Source organism: Tetrao urogallus (assembly GCF_951394365.1).
Source record: "Tetrao urogallus genome assembly, chromosome: 14".
Classification (NCBI taxonomy): Eukaryota; Metazoa; Chordata; class Aves; order Galliformes; family Phasianidae; genus Tetrao; species Tetrao urogallus.
Window position 1 is genome coordinate 50,541 of NC_136827.1, and position 25,444 is coordinate 75,984.

Consider the following 25,444-nt stretch of genomic DNA (forward strand, 5'->3'; position numbering starts at 1 on the left):
TTCCAGACCACGAAAAATAGACTTACCAGATATGCTGTTAACTCCAAATGACCAAATGCCACTATGACCAACTGGAGCTGTGAAGTTGGTTCCTAAGGGCGTAGGAGTGACAGATCCTCCCTGTCGAATTCTAGCAAGTCTTTCTGTCCCAATAGGGGGGGGTACCTTTCGATCTTGATTTGTGTTACCCGTTTTTGGCTGGCTCAAGTTAGAAGGTGCAGAAGCAGCTGAAAGGGGTGAAGATGATCCTGAGGAAACTGATGGAATAGGAGATTCACCTGCTGAAGAAAGAATTTATTTTGTTTAATCACACAAAAAACCCCACTGAAATTAATGACAGTAAATGCTACCCTTTCTATCCCCTTAATGCTATCTCAAGGCAAATGATAAAAGGGTTTTAATGGCTTTTTTTTCCTCCAAAACATTCTTCAGTCTTTCACAGAAGTTCTCTTTAAATCTTACTTTAATTCTAGAACGAACATTAGCACAAGTGCTTTCAGCTGCCAGAATTGTGATAGTCTCATAACATAGAAGTACATCTAAAATAACTACAAGAAAGAATAAGAAACATGGAAGAGTTTCGGGAAGATATGAAAAAAATCAGCCAAGATACCACAAATATCAAAGCAGCCTGGTTTTGGTATCTGCCACCTCCAGCAAAAGAGAAATTAAAAGACAGCATCTCAAAGCCAAAAACGTAACATAAGAACACAACTTTCACCAACTTCAGAAGCGTCACTGTTTCTGAGAAATCCAACTTCTTTTGAGCACTCATTTAAACATTTTGCTTCTTAAGCTCAGAGTTGCAATGAAGTTGCATGCAGTGACATGAAAACTCTCTTCATTTAAGACTCTAAATCAAAGACCCACAGTTTCTGTAAAGCTACTTCCATGTTCTTCCCTTTAGTCGAAAACTTCTATGTCAGCTTGGATGATACATTAAGATATTAGGATATTTTGACTAACAAGAAAATTCCAGAATGCCAACTTAAAATAAATAATAAAAACAAAAAGAAAAAGGAATTATAACTTCACACATTTATGACAGACATAACACATTCCCCTAACATTATATTTGTTTAGAGGGGAATCGTTAACTTGCTATAATCACCTCCACTCCCACTCCCCCACAGCTTCATGCCTTCTCCTTTTAGGACCTACAATGACTAATTTTTTTTCCCAAATAGCCTTTGGAAATGCTACCAGGCCTAATGGCATTTTACTTCTAAAGAAACAAAACAGTGAAGTGGGATTGGCATGGCATTTCTCACAACTGCTAAATTGGAAAGCACTGTATTCATAACTGTCTAATTTCCCCTCAAGTTACAAATCTACTGAAGACAACAGCTAAGAATTTACAGTTAACTAAGACAGACCCATGAAGTTCCTACATGAATTTGTTGCGCTTGTCCAAGGATGTGGTGAAAAATGCTGTCTGTTAAAGCTGGGAGTCCCAACAGGCGCTGGCCCTTGAAGGTAAACCCGTGCTCCTTGCATGTTTGCTGAAAAGCCTGTCAAAGGACCTGAAGAAGAAGTTGTAGAGCTGTTGGATGGATCTAGAGAGGGTAAGCCTGAAATAAACATAAATTTCATTAAATATATCTCTTTGGGAACCTGCTTCAAAGCACTAAAGAGAGCTTGTACTTCAATATAATTAATTAAAGCATCTCATCACCTTCGGGGGTATCTGCATACACTAAGTTAATTTTACAGGTGCATAATTCTCCCTCAAACAGAAACCAACAGAAGGCATTTCTGTATGATCTCTGCTTTTGCCTCAATTTTTTTTTTAAAAGCCATCTCTTCAGTCCTTGAAAGGAATTGAAATGGAAATTACAAGAAGAAAACCGGGAGGTGGCAAAAATCTTTCTTTACCAAAGAGCCAAACAGGAATACAGGGTTCTGTGAAAGCCCTGAGGGAATCAAGCACCAAGGAAGTCTCACTGCAGCACAGTTCTGCCACCTAGTTACAGTCACATACAGGTCAGTCAGAGCACACTGCCTCCAAGGAAATAGGGCTGACAACACGCAGCAAAACAGAGAAGGGGCTGCTTCCTACAGAAGTGCGTGAGAGGAGGGAAAAGATGGAGTTTAAAGTCCCACAAAAAAGAATCAGCAAGAGAAATAACAATTTTTGAACAAGTCCAAGCTTTTAAGCACTTTTCCAAAATACTTTTAAAAGTTTTTATCACACACCATTACCAGAAAAAAAAGAAAAAAACAGCATGGCCATACATTTACCTCTGTTTTGGGTTTAGTTTCAAGGGCCTATTAAAAGACTAAAGACTAATTTCAATACCACTGAAACATTTCCAGATGACCACAACCAGGACCAGCCTGTATTGTCACAGAGCAAGGTTGAAACCACATCCCTGCTTACACTCCGAAAGTCTGAAAGCAGCACTGGTGACAGGCAACAGCTTAGGTCATAAACTACAGACGCACCTTTCATCTCTTGGATATATTACCAAAAGCCATGTCTTTTCCTCATTATTAAATGAAGCATATCAACCAAATGCCCTCAGTTTCCTGCCTCCAGAAGTGTCAGATCCAACCTGCTCACAGCAGCAGAAATGACGCGCTGCTTTTGGAGGTCGTGTTTTTATCACTAGCCACGCCCAAAAGATTTGTTTAGAGTCTCTGTTACAGAGAAGGAGAAATACAAAGGTAAACCTCCACCACCACCAGAATATGGAGTGATTAGAAGGAGCTCTAAGACAACTCTAAGAAGCTGCTGAGGCTGCGCAGGCTGCTGGCACACACTGCCCAGACCATTCCTTCCTAGGGCAGCAGCTCTCCCCCAGCACACTCCTTGCCAGAAACAGACTGCAGCATCTCCAGCCAAGGGCCCTTCCCACACACCTGCCACCAAGCTACCGATGGGATGCTCCTGCTATCCTCCCTCGTGTGACAGTACATCGGAAACAGTCAGAAGGCCTCTATGGCCATGGATGGCACTGCACACCAAAGACTAGCTTCCAGCTGGCCGGTATGAATGTATGTACTCATCAGTGAAAGCAGATGTTTTAACACTAAAACAATTTGCAATAGTGTACTTTGCACTTAGAAGTCAGACTCCACATTATGCTTAAAAAGCATTTCTGGGCTTTAAGAGACTGGTGCATCAGCATTGTACAAATCTGCTCAAAATTTAGTTCAAAGCACCCAGATTCTCCCTGCAGAAATCACTTAACTACAAGGGCTAACTCCAACTTCAGAGAATCAGCAGCAATATTGGTGAATCCATGCAAAACAGGGAGCCCAGCAAGCCCTTGCAAATTCATAGTCATGCACTGCTTTTTCACATGCCTTATACCAAGTTTGCAGTAACTTTTAACACAAGCAAGTTCTCAAACCCCTTCTTAAAAATGCAGAGGAAAAAGCAGACTTCTGGTCATCCTAAAATCTCTCCAAACAATCAGGCTCTGCCAAAAATCTGCAAGCTGCTAAGACAAGAGCTCTGAAGGCACAGATGGAACAGAAGGCCATTCCCAGAACAGATCCACAAGAGGTAAGGATGCGTGCACAGGTACCTGAGCCTCAAACAAACTGGTGAAATCAGAGACAACTCAAGTTGTAATAGCTTTTACCCAAGAATAGAGAACATAAACTCTACGTTAAAGTGACAAAAAAACCTGTTGTAGTGCATAATCAGATCAGGCTACATCTTTACCACAACAGCTTAGAGGTGATTGCTAAGAAATGCTGATCTGCAGAAAGATTTCCTATAGCCCAGCTGTACAAGACAGGCATAAGAGAAACCTCCTGCTCCAAGCATAGAGTCACAGCCAGAGATTAGAGGACTGTATCTGTTTTTACAACCATTACTATCCACTCTCTACATATAAAGGCATACTGAATCACCAAGCAAGGTCCAAACTATAACACTGCTTGAGGCCAAAGTATATGCAAGTGCTCTTTGAAATCACACAAAACCTGCCACTAAAACTTAAGAAAAACATCAAAACAGTCCCAACTCATCCTACCTCAAGGGCTGAGTCTACTGGAAGGCCTATTCATCTGCAAAATCCCACTAAGAAAAGAGGCAAGCAGACTGGAAGACCACACTTCTGGCCTAAGGGTCAAGATGTTGGAGAGCCTCCAGCCTCCTGCCACTTCTTTCCTCACCATCACAACTTCCAAATACCCCCTTCTCCTTCAGCTCAAGTCCCTTCTCCTTCCATGCGACAGAAAAAAACCGTAGATTCTGAAAGAAGGGTGATCATTAATTAGAATGACATTGTGAGCCAGCAGAGAACCCAACAAATCAGTTAACTGCTGTCAGTCAGAATCTGACATAACCTTCCTTCCGCAGAGCAGGGTATTCCAATGAGCCACAGTTCCTGGAGTCTACTGAGGATGGTCTGCCAGCTCCTGTGTTGGCAGACATCTGATGAACAAGGCCCAGTTACTTCACCCCCTTGAAGTCTCAGTTACAACTTGTTCTGCTTACCGCACTGGGAATGGACACGGTATAAGTAGTCTGGGTATCCATGTGCGTTGCAGTGCAGTCACGCAACCCAAATTAAATGCCTGCGAATACTACAGTCATAACAAATATCTTGATAGTGGTTAAACCTAGTTTCTAATTTCAAGATCTAGTTTTCAGAAACCCTGAATGTTTTTAAATCCACCGAATGAATGTGAATACTAAAAACCCTTTTCTTCACCACATCTTTCCAATGCCCCCTTCTCCTTAAGTCTGGAAGTCAAACTGAAGAAGTGTACAAATTCAGCATTCAAGTCCTGAAGCATCAGCTGACTCATCTAACACCGCCGTTTGGTGTGGAAGACGACTTTAAAGCAAGCTTCTCCAGCTGTCCAGCTGCAAGGCACCATAAATGCACCTCAGCAAGAAGAAAGCGGAGAATGGAGTAGCAGTGGGACCTCTTCAGAGCGCCTTCTAGCCTAATGAACACAGCCAAGCACCTGCGTTATCATCATCACTAAAATGATAATAATCTCCCAGGCAGTGTTTTCACTGTGAGTGTTTCTAGCCCACTTCAGTTAAAGATTTGTAAGCTTGAACTACTATACTTCACACCTGAACAACAATTGCTTCTTAATAACACACCATGCAGAAGCACACCAGTTTCCTAGAAAAACATAGCAAAATCCTCTTTCAGCCTACACGATCGGGTCACACAGAAAAAAATACAGGGCACTCTTTCATAGTCCATCTGGAATCTCATACAGTGAAAATATTAAATGACTACATGCTGTCACTCCTGCTGCTAGGTTGAATCTGTTGAAAGCTCTGGCCTGGCTATTTCAAGTTTAGAATCACCTAACAACATGTTATACTCCAACTCAAAAACTAAAAATCAAAGCTACTCTAAATTCTACAAGGAGGGAGACACATTCCTCTCTCTCAGGGCAAACAACACAATGTCTACAACATTCCCAACAATCAATATCCTAGAAGAACTGGAGAAAAAAGAAATAGATGAAAATAGGTCATCTAGTATTCCATAACCATAACTTGTAAACTATTTCTCAAACGATCTCAAGCAACAGAAGTGTTGCAGAAAAAAAAAACATTCTGTCCAGTACATGATCTTAGTGACTTACCTACAGGACTTGTAGAAACCCGTTGCGAAGGTGGCCTGAAACCAGGAGCCTTTGAGTTATCAGGATGCACATTCTCCACATGTCCTAGCACAGAGTTATTCAGAAAGGTGGACTGAACAGTGAAAGATGGGTCAGCTGCTGCTCGGGTGGAAAGCGGACAGTCTCCCCATCCTTGGTTAGAGGGCACCTGGTTACTATCAAAAAGACTACTGAAGTGATTGAAGAGAGTTGCTGGCCCAAAGGTAGGAGGCAATGACTTATTTGCTGGGTTAATGTGCATCTGAGAACCGTTCATAACGTTCATGGCTGACGAAAGCTGCACCGCAGCAGGTGGACCTTGAGAAGGTGTTAAGGGAACTTGATTTGTAACAAAAATAGACTGAGGATCTTGATGAAGGTTTGCATTTGGTACCACTGAATAGAAAGAACCTCTGGACTGCATCCTGTGAGTAACTCGAGGTGCTGGTACAGCTACTTGAGGTAAGTTACTGTTGTCCTGATTATCTGCAACAACCGACCTGGGTGATGCTAAGCTTAAAGGAGCGGTTTCTGAGCTGGAAGAAATAGGCATCGACATAGAAGGGCTCATTTCTGACATGCTGGCTGTTAGTATTTCATCTTGGGTGTTCGTTAGAGGTGCAGGGCTGCTAGATGGGTGAGCTTCAGTGACTCCTGAATTGCTGCTAGTTGACATACTGGAACTACCTGCAACAGAAGATGGTGTGCACGTATTTCCAACAGGCTGGTCTGGTGTTGACACTTTCTCTTTGGGCGCTGAGACAGCTGAGAAAGAGTCTGCTTTAAGTGCAGAATGCTGCGTTTGTGGAGCAGAAGAGGGCAGAAATGCTGCAGAAACTTGCCCATTGTTTGGGGGCGCAGAGGAAACTGAAGGCAGAGTGCTACACGTGTTTGTCACAGTTGAGATTGCTGTTGCTGCAGCACTTGTCTTCGGAACACAGGCAAACAACTGCTTTCTGACTGAAGAGGGAGTCCGATTACTTGTTGCACATAGCGGCTGGGTGGAAGCAACTACTGAAGAGACAGTAATGGGACAACTAGAAGTAGCTAATCCGGGAGACTCTGTCTGTAAAATATTTCCATTCTGACTACCTACACGACTTGAACTATTATGCTTTGGAGAGCTATTTGTGCTGCCAGGGTTAACTGGTCTCACTGGGAATGGTCCCCAAGTGTTTGGTGAAGGTGAAAAAGTTCCTCCAAATTGGGCCATAGGTAAGCGAGGGTGCCGGATCTGTTGCATAGTTTGGGCAGCCAGCAAGGCAAAATGAGGATGAGAATAAGCTAGAGGAAGAGATACTGGAAAAGATGAGCGCACATTTGCTGGGACATTCTTGTTTAGTTTGTTAGTAGGCTGGAAAGTAGATAGAGTCGATGACTGCGATGTGACAAGAGGTGGTGCTCCAAGAGGAAAGGAGTTTTTGTTTGGAGCAGATGCTGTACTAACTCCAGATGAGAAGTTTGCATGGATTGATTTGTTACTCGAAGCAGGTGTTCTTATATGAGTTTTAGGAATCAAGTCTTCCAGTTCCTTGGCAGGATCTTGAATAAGGGCATTGATGAGTTGCACTGCGTATCGCGTTGACTCCATACCACCCCTAGGTTAAACACAAATATATTTACCTTTAACAAAAGGAAACCCCATTCTGTGCAACATTCTGTAGCCCCAACTTGATATTGATCTACAAGTCTACTGCAGTTTTGCTCCATTTAATTAATCCTTAAGATAGCCATAGCCAAGAAGTAACTTTGAATATGCAGACCATCAGCATATTTTGGCAGCAGTATTAGAAGTTCTATTCTATAACCAAGAAACTAAGTACGTCCTGTCTTAAAAAGCAAAGAGAAGTTCTTGAAAAATGACATTTCTGAGTTAGAGTTTCATTTCTAAAAACTGTACCTTATAGTGATCATTCTTTCTCCATTCTTATCTTTTTGTTTATCAACATCAATATGGGCACCAGTGACATCTTGAATTGCTGTGATGTTGCACCCACCTCTTCCCATTATTCTAGACACGACAGAAGCTGGGACAGATAATTTCTTTGACCTATATCACAAAGATCATAAATCTGTCAAATGTACTTAAACAATATGCACATAAAAAATGCCTCATTGTCTCACATGTGGCTGAAACAACATACTTATGTTTGAGGGTAGCAAATGGTTTTTGCTGATATTTTGTTCACCCTTTGGAGCCTCTCTAAAAATCCCCAACCTCAGATTATTTATCATTTTCAGCACCTAACAAGGGTTCTTCACAAGCATTTCTATCACCACTGCTGTATCACAAGTGTGCCTCATGTACTGCATCAGAAACATTTTCCAATTTTATCTTATCTTGTGCGTGTATCTTCGAAGACAAAGACAAAGCTTATTGACCTAAATTTACTTAAGTAGCACTGCTTCATATACAGAAGGCCACAGCTTAGCTACTTTGATCATTTGTAACTAGTAGAAGGTGTTTTTCCATGATCTTCTCAGTGATGAGCTCTGTGTACCACGTGTTTTCACAACCCTTGTAGTATCCATTTCTTTTAGGCCTCAAAGACACTACAAAAGATCTTAAAGTTTAACAGGTGACACTACACAACGGTGGATATCAGATTGCTAAACCATGCAGTTCTGCAATCCAGTGAGCTGCTGGAAGCCACTATGAAGGCAGCACAGATTTTTCAGGAGCAGGCTCACTTTTAGGCCACAACACTTCAATGCATACATCCAGTAAAATAAGTCATCTTATCATTTTTCTGATTTACACGGTGCTGGTGGGTCAGTGCGGGCATACAGCACTGAGGAGTCTTTGAACATGATCTATGCTTGCATCCAGACCTCTGCCAAGGTCTCTCTGGGCCACTTCTGTCCCCAGATTTGAAAGGTTGGACCTCTCAAGCCCATACAGTGCTTTCCAGCTTACTAGTGTTGTACAATAGTAGTTCAACACTGAACAATTAGAGGGGATTCAAAGGGGTTTCAGAAACCACAGTTCAAGCACCTCTGAACACTGTACAGATCACCACAAATCCCCCCAAAAGGCTGCAAGCTTCATTCAGCTATTTCACTCTGAGAATTTCACGTACTTTGATCTGCAGGCACCCAGATTATGCACCAAGCTCTCAATCCGAAGGCAACTTCATGCTTTGGGTATTTGTCTCTCCACCCACCCCAAAGGCTCCCTGCTCAAACCAGACAACTCTGTTGCTCCCTCCCCAAACTGCAGCTCCCAATATCACCTAACTTGAGAAGATCCCATTATACCAAGGATTCCAGCTGTCCCTTTGGTTCCTTTCAACTCTGCCGACAAGGAGCCCCAACACCACCATCGACCAAGAAATGCCTCCATCAAAAGAGCTTGCCCCAGCACCCAGGATCCCTTCCACCCATCACCCACTGCCACTTCCCTCCCTACCCACAAATCTCAGTGGTTTTTACCTTAAGTACCCCAAAACAGTACCTTTTTGCTCCTGAACAGCAGCGCCCTCCTCTCTGCAGCTGAAATTGTTCAATTGGTGTTGGCTGCAGAGTGTTGCTAGGGGGAGGGTCTTTCAAAACTCTGCCTACTTGCCTGTCAAGGGTAGAAGGGATGTTTTCATTGGTTACTTCTCTGATCCCTTCTAGCCACAGTAGGATACTCACAGAGAGAGGGGAGGAGAAAAATTGCTGTAGAGACTGGGAGAGACTTAGAAGATGAAGGCATGCAGCTCCCAGGCATTTTGTACACAAAGCTACAGTTGCGAAACAGCTCTTTGGCTGGATGAATGCTTTACCAATCATCAGGGCACAGCAAATATGTGCAAAACATTTATGCACATAGTCTTTTTGACAAGACCTGATCCCCTGAGGACTAGGAAATCTCAGGTTTTAGATGCTGTTTCTTGAACACTAGCATCTCTATCTGAACAGCAGACAACACCCAAAAAAACAATTCTTAGGAGACCCAGGAGGAGAGATGGAGCAGCTCCTGAGTCAATAGCAGGCTCTGTGTGCAGCGCCGGACAAGACAGCTGCCTCTGCAACAGTTTCATGCCTGCATGACTCACCAAGTGGCAGGCAGTCTGTGACTGTACATTTGGCAAGGACACAGCACAGCAGAGAACGTATGGTAAATGCAACAAAAGGCAGAAGACTGAGCCAACTTTCTAAGGGTTCATATGTTTAAGTTTTCAGATTAAAATGCCTTTTTTTTTTTTTTTTTTTAAAGTTATAATGAAGTTTGTAGCTTCCTCTGTGCAACTATGGTACACAGCTTAAAATTTCCTAGAATGAGCACATACAGTTATACCACTGCAGAACAGAAAAGCAGCAGGGCGCTATAAGCATACCTAAACATGGGACACTTGTATGTTCATGCTGCATTCCTTTTCAACAAAGGGAGCAAAACACGACAGCCAGATTTGTTTGTTTGTTACTAGTTAAAAGTAGCAGACATAATAATGATTGCAGATGAGATTGAGTGGTTATTAGCTAGACAGCAAAAAAAAAAAAAAAAAAAAAAAACCAGAACATTTTCAAAGGGAGCGTGCTTTACAGAAGTACAATTACATTTAAAAGGCTTTTCAACACTGAATTAAGGTCACAAAATTTTCATTGGAACTGGCAATCAAGGTAACCACTCAAAATGCATGAAATTTAGCCACAAAGTGATCATCCACCTGTCTTCTACTTTACCAACATCTACTCCACTTTCATTGCAAGCAATCATCCACATTAGGAGCTTTTTTGCTGCCATTTGTTCCCTCCTTCTGTGTCTTAAGATATACCTTAACTTTTACTCCAATGACAACACATGTAAAGAAACCTCCTTATGCCAAATAAAACGTTCATATCATGTTAAATTAGTGAGGGGGTACTACAAATTAGGACTCTAATTTGTTTTTACAGCACTGCAAGACAAAAATAATGGATTTTTTTCTAATTATTACAGTGGAATAATTTTATGAACCTGATGGAATTCTACATTTGAGTATAATTTACAAGTAAAAATGTTGAAACATTTCTTAAATACAGAATTAAATTCTTTACCTTCTAACCACTTCTTTCCAGCCTTCTTCTCTTTTCTGGCCTCTTTTTGGACTGGTCAGATTCAGCTTTACATTTGGAGAGGTCAGAGGCAGGGAAACAGGCTTGTAAGCAGTTGACAAAGAATTTGAATTACCTTCACCATCAAGTCTGGGAACAGAAACGTGCCGATTACAAATTATAGAACAAAACTGACAGCATGAGAGCATTCATTTCTGGACCTCAGCACTTCCAGCATGAACTGCTTTCATTCTTTTTTTTTTTTTTTTTTTTTTTTTTTTTTTTTTTTTTTTTTTTTTTTTAAATTTCTTTTTTTATTTCCCACCCTATTTGGAAGAACTGTTGGCTGACTTCTATAATTTCTTACATTTTAGTCCACGGCATTCCTTCCAAAATGGAGTGCTAAACTGAAGCAAGTAATATTAGAAGCACTAAGGGCATAATCTATAAAGTACTTTATAATAAGTGTTACACAGCCATTAAGTTACACTTGGATTACTCACTCTCCTTTTTAATAGGTTTTTAAGAAAAAATACTTTTATAATCATGTCCCTTTCTTACTAAGTACTAGAAAATGTCTTCATTTTTCATCTCCTTTTAGAGATCCCCTGTAATTAGGTAAGCAGTAGGTAAGTGCTTCTATCCTCTGCCCCCGCACCCCGTTTTACAAACAGGTAACTGCATGTGGTGCACAGATTGCAGGGTATTTTGCTCCCGTTGAAGTCAACATGAAAGTGCGTATGCAAAACCTGTACTAACACAACCGTAGCAATAGACTGGCAACACAAAACAGAGTAAAGTCTGGATGAGACAGAAAGAGAGGAACAGCTAAGCTCCTGTAGGCTAACTTATCTACATGAATGTAAAAAGAGTACATCTGGGTGCTCAGGTTCACGTCCAGCACTGAAGCAGAGGCAATCTCTAAAACATAAGGCTAGTCTTCAAGGAATGACTTATAAAGTGATTTGGGTATAACAAATATAACAAAATAAAACAAACCTAAGGCATATTTAGAAAATGTTTCAATTATAACAGCATTATCATCAAGTCTATGCTGAAAATGAAAAAATTCAGGAGGAGAAAGTTTAGAAACTTTTCAGAAAGACTGCTTAGTGCCGGAAGTAAAGAGCACCTGCAGAAGTTAAAAAACACACCAGCCCTACTCATTACTGTCGTGGTTTTTAGGTATACTTCTATCTGACAGAAGAACCACTCCTTTCTTCAGTTTAAGGAATTCAGTATATTTAGTTAACTCTATGTTAGTGGGTCATACAGGATTCCAAGGCATTTGTAGGAGAGGTCCAAGGCAAAACTCAGTTTATATTCATAAAACAGGATATGCAGACAATCCAATTTCTGACATTCTTAAGAATTTTAGGGAACTCTTCCCTCCTCCTCACAACCATAATGGCTGACAATTCTAATTCTGGAGGAGAAAAAAAAAACAAAAAAAAAAAAAACCAGCAAAAAAATCCATAAAGCTGAGAGCCAAACTTATCTTCCCCCCTCCCAGCCAACAGCCTCATGCTTGCTACACTTTTTGATGCCAGGTCTGCATTCTTGTTGAAGGTAAACCATGCGTCCTGCAGATCAGTCCCTATAGCCTCTACCTCTCTTAACGCCGGGATAAAAATATAAGTAGTATGAATCTGATTTCCATATAAGTAAAAGTTAGCAGAGGCAAATTTCTCAGCAAAGGCTACAGATTAAGAGGTTATTTAAGCTTACTGGTTTTCAGTAATGATCCTATTCAGAAACTGTTGTTTCTGTTAGTTACTAGCTCCTTCACTGGCAACTCAATGATCTTCCAAGTCATTAGTATGGACCCTGTACATTCACTGAATTCTTTTGACTCTCACCTCTGGCTTGACAAGGTTAAATCAAACTGGCCATCAACCTGGCAGGTGAAATGCTCAGAGTCATCAGCCTCTTCCCTCCTTAAAAAATAAAAAAATAAAAAAGAGATGGCAATTCAAAGAAGTTAATGATGAAATCAGAAAACAATCATAGGGTAATGACAACTTGTGATTATATTATAAATAAGATTGGCTTTTACTTTTTTAAATTCCCTGCAAGTTTATTCTAAAATCTACTCCAATTAGTTCAGAGTTTAGCAAAGTTATTAAAACAGTGCAGAGACTTAACTGTTCTGCTAGAGTAGTTTAAACTAGTCAGCAATAACAAGAATTTATCTCTAGTGTTTTGACAAAGCTGCATTCAGCAAACCAGACAACGTAATTTAACAAGCAAGCAAGCTTACTCTCTGGTTGCAAGAATGCTCCAGCTGCTGTAATGCCCGAGCTACAGAAAATTTACATCAGCACAGGCAAAACACTGAAGAAATAGGGAAATAACACTGAAGTCTCACCTTGTTGGTGTTTTTGAAGCTGAAGTGCTCGTTTTTTCTTCCTGAGAAGGGATAAGCAATGAGGCATAGCGCCGCTCAGAGGAATTTGTATCCATCGTGAAGTTCAGCTCCTGACTTTTACCTCCACTGCTACTTTCACTATTGCAGTCTGTGCTATCCAAATTATCTGAATCGCTATTTCCACTTGCACCACCACCTCTTGGCTCTCCATTTATTTTATTCTTATCTGCTTTTTGCTGTGCTAGAGATATATGCTGATCTGGCAAAATTATCTGCATATTCTGAGGAGTCTCTTTTGTTTTATTTTTCTTATTTTTTCTATTTGTGCTGGGAGTAGTCACCACATTAGCTCTCTTCTTCCCAAAGGCATTGGTGAAAGTAGCTGAAGTTGCAGAAATCCCAATTGTAGTGGTAGTCGTTGCGCTAGGAGGCTCTATAGGAACTTCTTGCTCCGCTAGAAAAAAAACAAAAATCACCAAATATATAAATCAGTGCCTCTGACTGAGGACACTTCAACCGAGATCATACTCCTGCTGAGCTGTCAAGTGTATCTGCACTATATGCAGATGTAAGATCACCAAGAAGGAAAAAGTTTTAGGAACAAAGAAGAAGAAACAAAGATTTACCAGCAACGCAGCGCCTCCACACTCTAACAGCAGGTAAGAACCAGGGTAGAAACTATACAACATCATCACAGTACCAAAGAAGCCAGCTTACTAACAGATTACCTTACCTAGGTGCTTTTAAAAAGGCAACTATAGAACTGCATTTTTCACATTTAAACACTTATTCTTTACCTTCATCATCATTTTCTTCTTCATCATCGTCTTCGTGTAGTTCTAGAATTTCTTTAGGCTTATTTTCTTCATCTTCTTCTTGTTTCCTTTTTTGTTCCTCTTTCTTCTTCTTTCTCTTTTCCTTTCTTTTCTCCCTCTTAGCTGCAAGGGCTTGTTTTCTGCTTTCCTCTCTTGACTATATAGGAGAAAAGGATTCATATTTAAATACGATCACAAAGACTAAATTGTAATTCCAATCTTTCCTACAAATTGGGGCAGGGGATAAAAGAGAAGAAAGCATGGTGAACAAGTCACAAACTGAAGCATTATGCAGAAACCCAACAGACGTTATGGAACAACAGGCCTGAGTGGTTCCAAAAATTTCCAAAGAACAACGATAAATACAACCAAGTGAGAGACACTGTAAAAACAACTTCACTGAAAAAGCCAGTAAGATCCCTCATTATCTCAGTCCTTTATCAAAAACCATTAAACAATGTTGCAAAAGTATTGATGAGATTAACAGTTTTGACTTTAAAAAACTATCCCACAGTACATTACAGAATTAACTGGTCTTACTTTCTCATTTTAACCACGTTTTTTTAGTATGAGATTGGTCACAACAGCAGCGCCATACTGCAGCTTTGCATAGCAACCAACTTCATGAGTTGTCATCTTCCCTCTTTAATTAAACGCTGCATGAATTATTCATCAACAATTCTAAGAGCCTCCATTTAGAACGTTCATTGCAGATCACTTCTCTGCATTAGTCTGGGACACTTAAGGAGTGAGGAAAAACTTCACTTCCCACACCACCTTTTCAATTCACTTTAGCTCATGTGGCAGCTTCCTCTTTGTGTAGTTTGTGAAACTGAGCACTGGCCTATAAAACACTTATGGACTACATTTCACACTAAGTACAACATACTATGCAGGATACCACTGAGACTGAAGATCTCCCTTACTCGCACTCTTTATCTGTGCTGAAGTAATGCAAGAAAGCAACTAGTCTGGATAAAAAGGACCTTGGAGTGTCTAGCTAAATAACAGCTCTATACCCTCAGTATATACACTTACAGAAAGTAGATACAGTCACAGCATGAAGAATTACTGCCCCTAAATCACAGTTTTAAGCATTAAGCTAGATGACCACAATTCTCCACTCACTTTTTCCAGGTCCAGCTCCTTCAGCAATATAGTTGCATTCTTATTTGCCTCTGCAGCTTGCTGGTCTTTAGCTTTCACAATTGTTTCCACACACTGGTGACACTTTTTCAACAGGTCCTGGAATGCAAAACTTCTCTTATTACATCTGTAATAAACTAGAACTAAGGGAGAGATGCTTGCTCTACGAAACATGCATTGATTAACATACAAAATAGTTCAGACTCTAAACACTAATTTTACGTTTCATATTAAAAAGATGTGAAAAAACAATCAAACATACACATTCACTTTCTGAATAATTGAGAATTTCCCGTACATATTTTTGTTGAAAATAAATACAGGGACTTTTCCCTCATAGTTACACTCACCTTGTCAGTTATAGTTGCTATATATCGCATGCATTCAATGTCCGATGGAAACTGGTTAACTTCTTTCACTAGGAACTGAACTACCTTCACATGGCCCTAGAATATCAAAGAAAATCCTGGTCTCTGGTATACAACTGATAACATTCATCATCAAAATACAAATTTGGTATCTCTTAGTTCAGTGCAAAAGACTGAAAATATACAAAAAGATTTTTGGTAAACTATTATTTGAAATGAAAAGTGTTGTCCAGTACATTTATATTTCATTTTAAATGCGAGCAGCTAACTGGGCTCAAGGGCAGAGCTGTCTGTCCACATTTTTAGCAGTCAAGACCACTCTGTTTAGACCTCATCTGTCACCCCCAGCTTGCTTTCTTGCCAGTCACTCCACAGAGCTAATGCAAGGCAAGTCTGATTGACAAATTGAGCTACCTGAATATTATCCTAGCAAACTTCTGCTGGATCCACCACCTGATAGGGTACACTGTGCAGCCACACAGACAATAGCTAAATGTTGCCTAGGTAGTTATCAGCAAGCAGTGGAAGGACAGTAACGCATACTCAGTATTTTCATTCGTCAGGAAAGCTGCAGACTTGTTTGACATTTTATTAAAGTTAATAAATTCTCTGCAACACAGTTAGTTAACTTGTTTTATAGACAATTTTCATCTCTCCAAAATGAGTTCAGTGTGATATACGTTTTAGTTCTTCTCTTTAGAGGGTCTAGGATTCACAGATTATGATTACTTTAAAGTAGATGTTTTATGAAAACAGAAATTTTGTTGTGCTGATTCTTCCAAAAATCAACCAGTCAGATTTAAGACCAAATGAGAAATGTTTTGAAAACATTTAACACTGGCTCACACAAACAACTTGGCGTCCTACCTTGCGAAACGCTGACATAAGAGGTGTTATTTTCCGGTTATCTGCTGCATCCACATCTGCTCCTGCCTGCACAAGCAACTGAACTACATCATAGTGACCACCATTAGCTGCCAACCAAAGAGGTGTATTTCCTTTCTTGTTACGAACATCAATATGCGCTCCTCTAAAAGAGTACAAGTGTAATCAAATAAGACATGAGTAAAGATAATGAAAGATCAGAATACAATTAGATAAACAGCTTTAATTATTGAAACCTAGTGGCTAGAGAAATTGTGTCCTTGGGATCTGCTCTTTAAATCATAGTAACACAAGGATTAAGACTCCCTCTCCCTTCCCAGGAAGAAAGGCCCACTGAATGCAGACTACTGCATCACAGTTACACAGCTAGCCATCTACGGTCCCCTTACCTTATCATTAACATTGTGACTATCCACACAACAGAACAGCCCCTTGAGATTTTAGCTGCATGTAGGGTTACGCTTGAAGAGCCAAGAGTTATTTCCAGGCCTTGCCTCATAACTGACAGAGGGACAATGATCATGGAAATTTCTGGATTAATATCCAAAGCTGCCAAATCAGACACTGTTTGCTTACCTCTGATCTCAGCTGTCTGCTGAGCTTAATTAATACTGGAGTAGCAGGATACTCCATGGTAACACTGAAAGAGTTAGGAGCAGATGCAACATGCTACTTCCAAAGATTTCCATTCCCTCTGCTCTAAGATGCAAGAGGCAGCATAAACAAGAGAACCCTTGCCACAGAGGATCATAGCTACAGAATACATGGCCTGGTAATGAAAAAAATAATTTACCGATTAATCAGCAGCTCACAGAACTTGTAGTGACCCTTATCTGCCGCAATTGTTAAAGCGGTATCTCTTGAGGAAGGCACAGGTGGAGCATTAACATCTGCTCCTTTGTCAAGGAGAACCCTCCCAACCTCTGCATATCCTCCTGAAGCAGCTTCCATCAGCGGCGTGAGACCAGTCTGGGCAAAGAGAAGGAAGTACATGATGTGAAATTCATACAATATACTTTGGATAAACCACACACAATTGCCACACACAGAAATCAGATTTGTATTTACTTAGCTGCTTATATCTATGTTATGGAGCCTAACCTGGAGCAGTCTCAAAAAACTCTTGGCACTGCATTTATACAAACTTTGACAAACTACTGACTACCACTGCATACCCATCTCAACAGCAACAGCAAAAACAAAAGTTTTCAAAAGAATCTCTAAAGGAAAGGCTAGAACAGATCCAAATGAAGACAACTCTTTCTATGAAAATGTCCCCAGTCTGGTTTTACACGCTTTATATCTATCCTTCCTCAGTACTGAGGCTGATGTTGAGTCAACTCAGTTGCCTGGCCAGATCATTAAATAAACTAACACTAGGCTCCCAACATGCCCAACCAAAGCCAGGAGGGCTGGCTTTTATCCATATCCCTTTTTCCTTTCATTCCAGAAGCAGGCAGACACAGCAATTATTTCAGCAGCCTTAGGAGTTACCAAACATTCTTCTACGCTTGGGAAATGGGTCTGGCAGTCCACACAAGATTTAAGCTTGTTTTATTGCAGGAGAAACAAAGCTGCCCCAGAGTGACAACACATGCAACCTATGGAGTGTTTCGGAGGTGCAGAAAGTCATAATACTGAAGCCATTGGTTCTAGACTAACATAAAAGCTTTATAAGGTTTGATTGCACTACTTCTGTTCATGTGGACAAAGAAATCTGTGACAAATGAGGATCGCTATAGCAGCGCAAATCTCTTCCAGTCTAGACGTTTTTATATGCTAGTGAAGTCGATCTGTTCTGTTGACAAATATCCGTACTGATCTTAAACCTGAAAAGTTCCCCAGTACTACAGAGGCAATCTAGTAGTTTCATTATTAAATTGGAGGAAACAATCAGCTTTCCCCTAGTGCAAACAATGCATCTTCCTCAATGCTTGCAGTATTCTTAAAAGAAAGCAAACAAAAAAAAAGAACATTCAATAAATCCTCAGATTCTTCTCTTCTGCATTAAGATTTGCATATCAAGAGGGGCAATACAGATTCTACAATTTAATTTTTCATCAGCACACAGTGTGTTTGAATACCTTTCAAGAAAAGAAAAACATACTGTTAAACATCCACCTCCCTTCACTACTGATTTGCCTTTGAACCACTGAAAAAGAGAAGGATGAATGCTAGAAGAGTAGGATATAGAGTAGGAATAGGATAATTTGAAGAAATAACTACTGAGAGAAACGCGCTTGTTAAAGTAAATTATATGGAAAAGCAGTTCAAATACTCACTTTTGCCCTGTGCTCGACATTGGCCTTCCTGTCCAACAGCAGACTGACCACCTCTGCTCGGCCTTGGAAGCAGGCCAAGGTGAGGGCTGTGTTCCGATTGGTCTCAATCTGGGCGTTAATATCAGAACCCATATCGAGCAACAGCTTCACGGCAGGTACGTGGCCATTCATAGCAGCCAACATCAGAGGAGAAATACCTAGCTTACTCCCAGTCCTAGTGAGAAAGAAACAAACTGCAGTTCCCAGAACTGGTGAATGCTCTGAGAAATGCAGGTGTATCTAAGAGGAAAATGTTTCACGGGAAGCCAAAAATGAACATTAATATATACAAACACATCCACTCTCCTGCAGTACCAGCAATTTTGAATTGCTTATCAGAAAGCAGCAGAGTAACCACATGCAACAGATAACTAAAATCTATGAACAAGTAAAATGTGTTTCAGCTTTTAGATGCTCAAATGGCTGAAGAACACGCAAGTATGGAACTACATATAATCAAGGCTGCATCTGATTCAGGAACACATGCTTCTAATATGCAGATACAGTTAAAGTTTTTCTAGTGACTGAAAGAACATTACTTTTCCTACAACTAATAAAGAGGAGGTTTGAGAGAAGTAGCTAAAATATATTTGCTTGGTTCTACTGAAAACTGCATTTGACTTCCAGATCACAGAAGGGTAAAAAACGGAGAGAGAAGGAACAGGTTTGCAGACTACAGCATCGCTTAGAACTTAGATATAAGGGAGATGAAGTTTGTCTGTGGTAGTTAAAGGTAAATTAAAAGCATTAATCAAGGTAACGTTAACATAAATAATAACATCAATACTGTAGAAAGGCTGAAAGGAGCTCTGAAAGAACTACAGATTCCAATATATGACTCAGAAAAGACAACAACAGAGCATCCGTCCCACACGCGGTTCATATGAGGTATGTTACCTTGAATTAATTTCTGCTCCAGCATTGAGAAGAATCTTGATGATATTGACATATCCACCAGATGCAGCGAGGCTTAATGGTGTATAGTCAGACACATTCCTATGCTCTTTGTTTGCTCCCCGGGCCAACAGCAAATCAACAACCTGAAAGGGCCAACGTAGAAAATAAATGCCCTCTCCTCTTGGGAGGAGACTAAAACTATCTACACTTATTCAATTTAAAAAAAAGCTTTTAGAAAAAAAAAGATTTACTATGCCATCAAAATAAAAAACTAACTTGTACATTAAAAAAAAAACGAGCAAAAAAATCAAATCCCTCAAGGACAAATATGTCTGTACCTCTTGGCGTCCACCAGAGCATGCCAGTGAAAGCGGAGTATCCTTTGTGCGCTCAGATTGTGCTTCTATATCCCCACCTTTGTCTAAAAGAATTTCCACTACACCAACATGTCCAGCAGTTGCAGCAAGAATCAAAGGCGTAAAACCTAGTAAAAAACGATCATGTTAAAAATAAACTGGATACCTCAAAATTTTAAGCAGAAATATGTAATTTACAGTGATTTTTATTGCTCAGCTATGTCTCTCCTGGATTGAGTATTTTCTGAGTAACGCCCAAACACTATCAGGCACTCTTCTAGCCCCCTACTGACCCTGACACTTGGAGACATGTAAGGCATGACTCTTGCCAGCTACATTTAAAGGTTCATCGACAAAAAAAAAAAAAACAACAACCTGAACAGTACTGCACTGACCAATATGGATTAAACTCTGACCAATTCAAGTCTTTAGACAAGTCACTGTTTTCTATTTAATTCCTACTGAAGTTCCAAGAAGATAATACGCATTCCTGCGCACATTGCTTACTGCCAGTGGCTAGCGTGACCTCTGGGGAGAGAAGCACGATGATTCTGTTCTCTCAGCTCCAACGGATATGATTTTGCAGAATTTGACTAATGGGAATGACACGATACACAGCCTGACTCCTACTCCACGTTAGCCTTGTCAGTTGAGATTTGATATTTACTCCAATCGTAGAATCATAGAATCACAGAATTGCAGAGGTTGGAAAAGACCTTCAGGATCATCAAGCCCAATCACAACCAGACCACATCATTCTAACAGCCCACCACTAAATCACATCGCTGAGCAGATTAGCAACTCTACCCAGGATGCTAAGTATTTTGTGCTGGGTTAACTGTAACAATAGAAGTGCTTTGTATTTCAAAAATTTGCCTTATATGCCGTTCAGATAGATAACTTCATTTCAAAATATGGATCGAAAGCCGTACAGTATCACTATGTGGCGTATACATTTCCACATACGTACTAGAACTCTACATCTTTGCAAGCTTTGTACACTTTCAGAAGCAAAAGCTCCCAAATCTCTATTTGAAACATCGTGTAGTTGTAGTTCTAAAGCAAACTTTTACTATTTCAGCTTACCCTTCTTATCTCTGTGTTCAATACTGGCACCACGTGCAATTAGTACAGAAACAAGTTCTTCGTGACCTCCTGCACATGCAAGGGTCAGAGCGGTGTCATGATTGCTTTCAGTCTGCATGGTGGAAAAAGAAGAAAATATTCAAAAGTTAAAGATACTTTAAGAGAGCTTTAGTATTTTTAATGCTACTAGATTATTATTTTTCCTTTCAGAACTTATCAGAAAGAAAATCTAGTCAAAACTAACTGAAATTACTCACATGTGCATCGATGTCAACTGAAGGATACATAGGGAGCACTGACTGTGACACCACATTGCTCGATGCCTGTGAGCAGGGCTCAGGCGTAGGGGATTCCGTAGTGTGCAAGGAGCTGGTGGAGCCGCTGGGCACTCTGCTATTCACAGCTGAAAAGCAACAATGCATTATTAGCCCACTCTTAGAAGTTCTACATTTTATATGAGAAAGATTTAGTCCTGTAAAACTGCAACACTCCGAAGCCAAAACAGAAGTGGAGGAAAACAAATTAAGTATTCCTAACAACAAACATGTCGGTATCTTGCTTAAAGAAGTTTTTCAGCAGTAAAATAATATAAGTATTATCTCCAAACTGTGTTAACTTAAACAAATAATTTTATTAGTCACATTAGAAACATTATAAATTATGAAATTTAGTTATCCTTTTAAAATTCTATCTTCACCACTAAAGATGAATCATACACTAAATCTAAGCAGATGGATAATTTATCAATAAAATACAAACCTAACATTCAAAAATGAAGTATCAATCTGGAATTCAGAAGTTTTTCCCTTGAAGGTTTTCAGAAAAAGTTTTTAAAGCAAGAAGAGTTGACAGCCACTTACACCTGTGAGTTACAACAACTAAAGAAAGGCAGAAGAGAGAGATGGAGGGGAGGGAAGGGGGGAAGGAAAAGAAAGCTGAAAACCATGTGCTCCCCAGGATTTATTTCTGATTGGTCACAGCCTTTGAAAGATTTCATTCTGAAGGTACATCTCAGCTCAGGGACAAGAGTATTTTGGTAGTGAAACTTAATACTTAAATTTAAAAAATAATTAAGAAGTTGAGAAAGAGTTTTTACATTATTTATTTTAAAGGTAAGAGCTGAAAAGCCTTAACAGATCAAGCAGAGATGACCCCTGCAATACGTATGCACGGGGATAAGGCCTTAGTCTGCCCTTGTTAAACCAGCGAAAGCATCTGAGGAGAACTCAAACCAAAGGCTCTCATCTCAGCTGGGGTCACTTGCCAGGAAGTCTAAAACAACAACTACTGATGCACTTTACAAAAAGTCCTGCAAAACAGCTGTATTTAACAAGTAACTTTTACTGCTGGAATGCCAGTTTCTACCCTGTGCAGTCTCTTTAGATTGAATATTTTATTAGTTTTAATTATTCCTAAGCATGTAATGCATTGCAGTATTCCTGAAGCAAACAACCAATGGAGAACATTAACTTTAGGTAAGAAATAATTAGCACAGTCTTTTGCTTTCGTCCAAATACTTCAAGTGACAAGGGGAGATGAAGGGTTAACTCAAATCTATGTATTGGCTACAAACCTTTCAGTGTGGCTGTGATTAAATAGTTCAGCCTTCACAATGCTATTAACAACACACACACTGGCAATTATTCATACATAAACATTGCAGATGGAAAGATCTCGGAGAAATCTTCAACATGACTAACACCACTAATGAAGCCTACTCATATTTGACTGTATGTGACAAAGGAAATACAGATAGGAGCAAGTTTTAGGTGGGTCAGTTTAGCTGGGGAGAGAGCAATAGCACATGGATGGGTGAATGAATGAACAGGGGCTGGGACATACAGACCTCAAAAGGTGACAATTTCCCACTGTATTTTTTAGAAGTCACTAAAGTGCTCTCCTTGGTCTACAGTTGTAAACAAGCATTAGCATTGGGCCAGCACATTTCAACAACAGAGTATTCTTATCTGAATGCCAAAGTGACTTGCTTCACCCTACAGCCTTCATGAAGAAATCAGGTTTGTGTTTTAGGTTTCAAAGTTTCCACACTTCATCTGCTTAGTATGGATTACCACTTGAAGCAGCAGATGAGAAAAAAATTCATGTAATATCATTATTTTCCCCCTCCCCCCTCAACACACTGATGTGCATTCAGATATTACTCAGATTTCTGAAGACTATTCCTTCCAAAATACAAAACACCGTATCACCCATAAACGACTAATTTCACTTTAAGTCAAGAAAGACATTAAATCAATGCTTTCAAGTCCTGTAGCTTCGGATGTGCATGGCTAATAATACAGAGCAGGTGTGTGCAGAGACCATGCTGGTGCCGCCTGAAGATTCCTTAATGGAATCCATTCACTGCTGCTGACAGATTCAAAGAGTTCTCTACTTTTCATGGCCATAACTGAAAGTGTCAAAGTATTTCTTGCATACTTTCAATTCTCACCACGTGCTTGATATAGGTGTGTGCTTTAAGCACTTCACTTTACATAGCAACAGTAAGAGCAAATGTGAGAAACAGACCAAAGGCAAGAGAAACACAAACTGTCTCTATATATCACCTTTTTAAAAATACAATCTCAGAAGAGTCCTACAGCAGCCAGTAGTTAACCCTCTCCTCTTAACTACTGTATCCACAAAACTGCAGGATTTATTTTTCCCTAGGTTAATTTGCACTTCCTTAGAATGTCTGACAAGCTTGAGGATATCTTAATGGAAGCGTCAGTGGGGTCTGTGTTCTGCAGTCAGACACAGCTGAGCACTTCTGCCTCCCGTTTCATGCAGATGATTTAGTTCAATGAACAAGCAGGATTACAGGATATACAGATTTTAAACTGGAAGTATTATGCTGGAAACTTCATTGCAAGTTATCTTTGCAAACCTCTGTGTGAAATGAGAGTTAACTGAGTCTGGGAAGATGCCCATTCCAGAGCCTGTCCCTCAAGAACACCCCCTTCAATCACCACACAGCAGTTACCAACCTTCCAAAACCCATTCATCCCAGCAGAGGATGTCATTCTATTTGTGAATGCAGTCTTTTGCCAGAGATGAAGCAATACCTGTCCCTTGCCCTGGCTGGCACCAGGCCCATCAGGCTTCACATAATCAGCCGGGCAGGGTCTGCCTGAAAGGCAAGAGGGAAACTGCAGAGAACATGCCAATGGCTAACTTTTAGCAAGTTCTATTTACAACCAATAGCTAAAGCATGGTCTTCCCGAGTAGCAGCAACACCATGCCTGGCCCAGGTAACAGCAGTTACTCTGGTCTCAGAAACCAGCATCACTGTCCCGACAGCCACACAGTGCACAGCACAGGAGCTCGAGGTACGAATGGATGGCAGTGCTTATGGAAAGCCCGTTGGGAGAATACAAAACAAGTGACCAACAACAAGATCACTTTCAGTGACTCCAAGTGACACTGCAGGGTTTTTAGTGGACCAGAAAAAATGTGCTGCTTTCATCTTTAAGACAAAAGCTTTTCAAAATGCTGTTTATTTCCAACAGAACAGATATTTCTTCTTTCCACAAGAAAAGATGCCAATTAACAAGGTAAGAGGCACTGATTAAAAAAATAAGTTAAAATCACTTTTCGCAATGTGTAACTCACATCTTGATAAACCATTTTGTGACGTATGTTGTGGATTTTTCTGTAGACACTTTTAAAAAGTTTATGTTATACCAGGTCTAAACTTTAAGTGACAAATGGCAAAATCCATTCTCCTCATATTTTAAGATGGGTTTGCAGTTTTCCAAAGAGACTTTCTTTGCATCATGGTGAAGCCTAAGAAATCTCCAAAGACACAGATGGTTATTTCCCAAAGTTATGAAAAAATTATCAGAAGAAGCAGAAGTAAAACAAACAGAACTTAGTATTCTATCTCAGTAAAACTCCTTAGACACTGACAGAACCTTAAGCAAACAGCTTCTGGATGCAACCAGAGCTGCAGTGTACCCAGAATTTGTAGAACTATTATGCATATTCATGAACACTGGATTTGTATTTCAGTCCTGCTTTCCTCAGACTCTGGTTTTCAGGACAAAGAAAACAATGTGTTTTCATGAGAGAACAGTCTTTCTGCTTTCAGTCTTCCCTAGGAGCTTTTAAATAACATGTTACTGTACACAGGCTTTTGCATAGGGGTAACCATGTCATATTCTAAGAGTCTCTTTTACTCCAGCTAACCCTAGTAACTAGTTATACTCCAGACAGCAATCCTAAAAAAAGTAACACACAGATCACACCTTTAAAACAGCTCCCTTAAAATATTCCAGTTCTATATAACCAACCACAACCAGAATTTCAGATCCAGATACAATTTAAGTGTCTTATAACATCTGGAATTTCTGAACCCCAACACCCTGAGGAGAAGCAGCCAGAAGCACACAAAAATGCTAACCCCTGGCAAAAATCAGCAGAGCAAAACAGGATAAAAACATTTTAACTAAACACAAAACCTAGCAACGTGAAAGAAAGTACCTCACCTTGAATGTCCTTAAAAAAAAAAAAAAAGAAAAAAAAAAGGAAAGTACCAATACATAAACAGCAATCTAAAATTTACTGAGGTAAACGTGCAATATGAACAGCAATG

The 25,444-nt window shown here is 40.0% G+C and overlaps 1 protein-coding gene across 2 annotated transcripts in view; it reads right to left on the bottom strand.

Annotated features, from left to right (window-relative positions):
• Positions 1–25,444, bottom strand: part of ANKHD1 (ankyrin repeat and KH domain containing 1) — a gene marked incomplete at both ends in the record, with an annotated part of 101,301 nt that overhangs the window by 2,169 nt on the left and 73,688 nt on the right. The window contains 16 exons of one of the 2 annotated variants that reach the window (XM_079542462.1): positions 27–227; positions 1,392–1,571; positions 5,572–7,187; positions 7,490–7,639; positions 10,612–10,758; positions 12,977–13,430; positions 13,774–13,948; positions 14,920–15,036; positions 15,288–15,383; positions 16,173–16,335; positions 16,984–17,159; positions 18,473–18,686; positions 19,409–19,551; positions 19,747–19,892; positions 20,851–20,962; positions 21,108–21,253. In XM_079542462.1, coding sequence (XP_079398588.1) covers positions 27–227; positions 1,392–1,571; positions 5,572–7,187; positions 7,490–7,639; positions 10,612–10,758; positions 12,977–13,430; positions 13,774–13,948; positions 14,920–15,036; positions 15,288–15,383; positions 16,173–16,335; positions 16,984–17,159; positions 18,473–18,686; positions 19,409–19,551; positions 19,747–19,892; positions 20,851–20,962; positions 21,108–21,253 — 4,236 coding nt within the window. Of the gene's footprint in view, positions 1–26; positions 282–1,391; positions 1,572–5,571; positions 7,188–7,489; positions 7,640–10,611; positions 10,759–12,976; positions 13,431–13,773; positions 13,949–14,919; positions 15,037–15,287; positions 15,384–16,172; positions 16,336–16,983; positions 17,160–18,472; positions 18,687–19,408; positions 19,552–19,746; positions 19,893–20,850; positions 20,963–21,107; positions 21,254–25,444 lie in introns of both variants that reach the window. The other variant, XM_079542461.1, reaches the window with a different exon arrangement.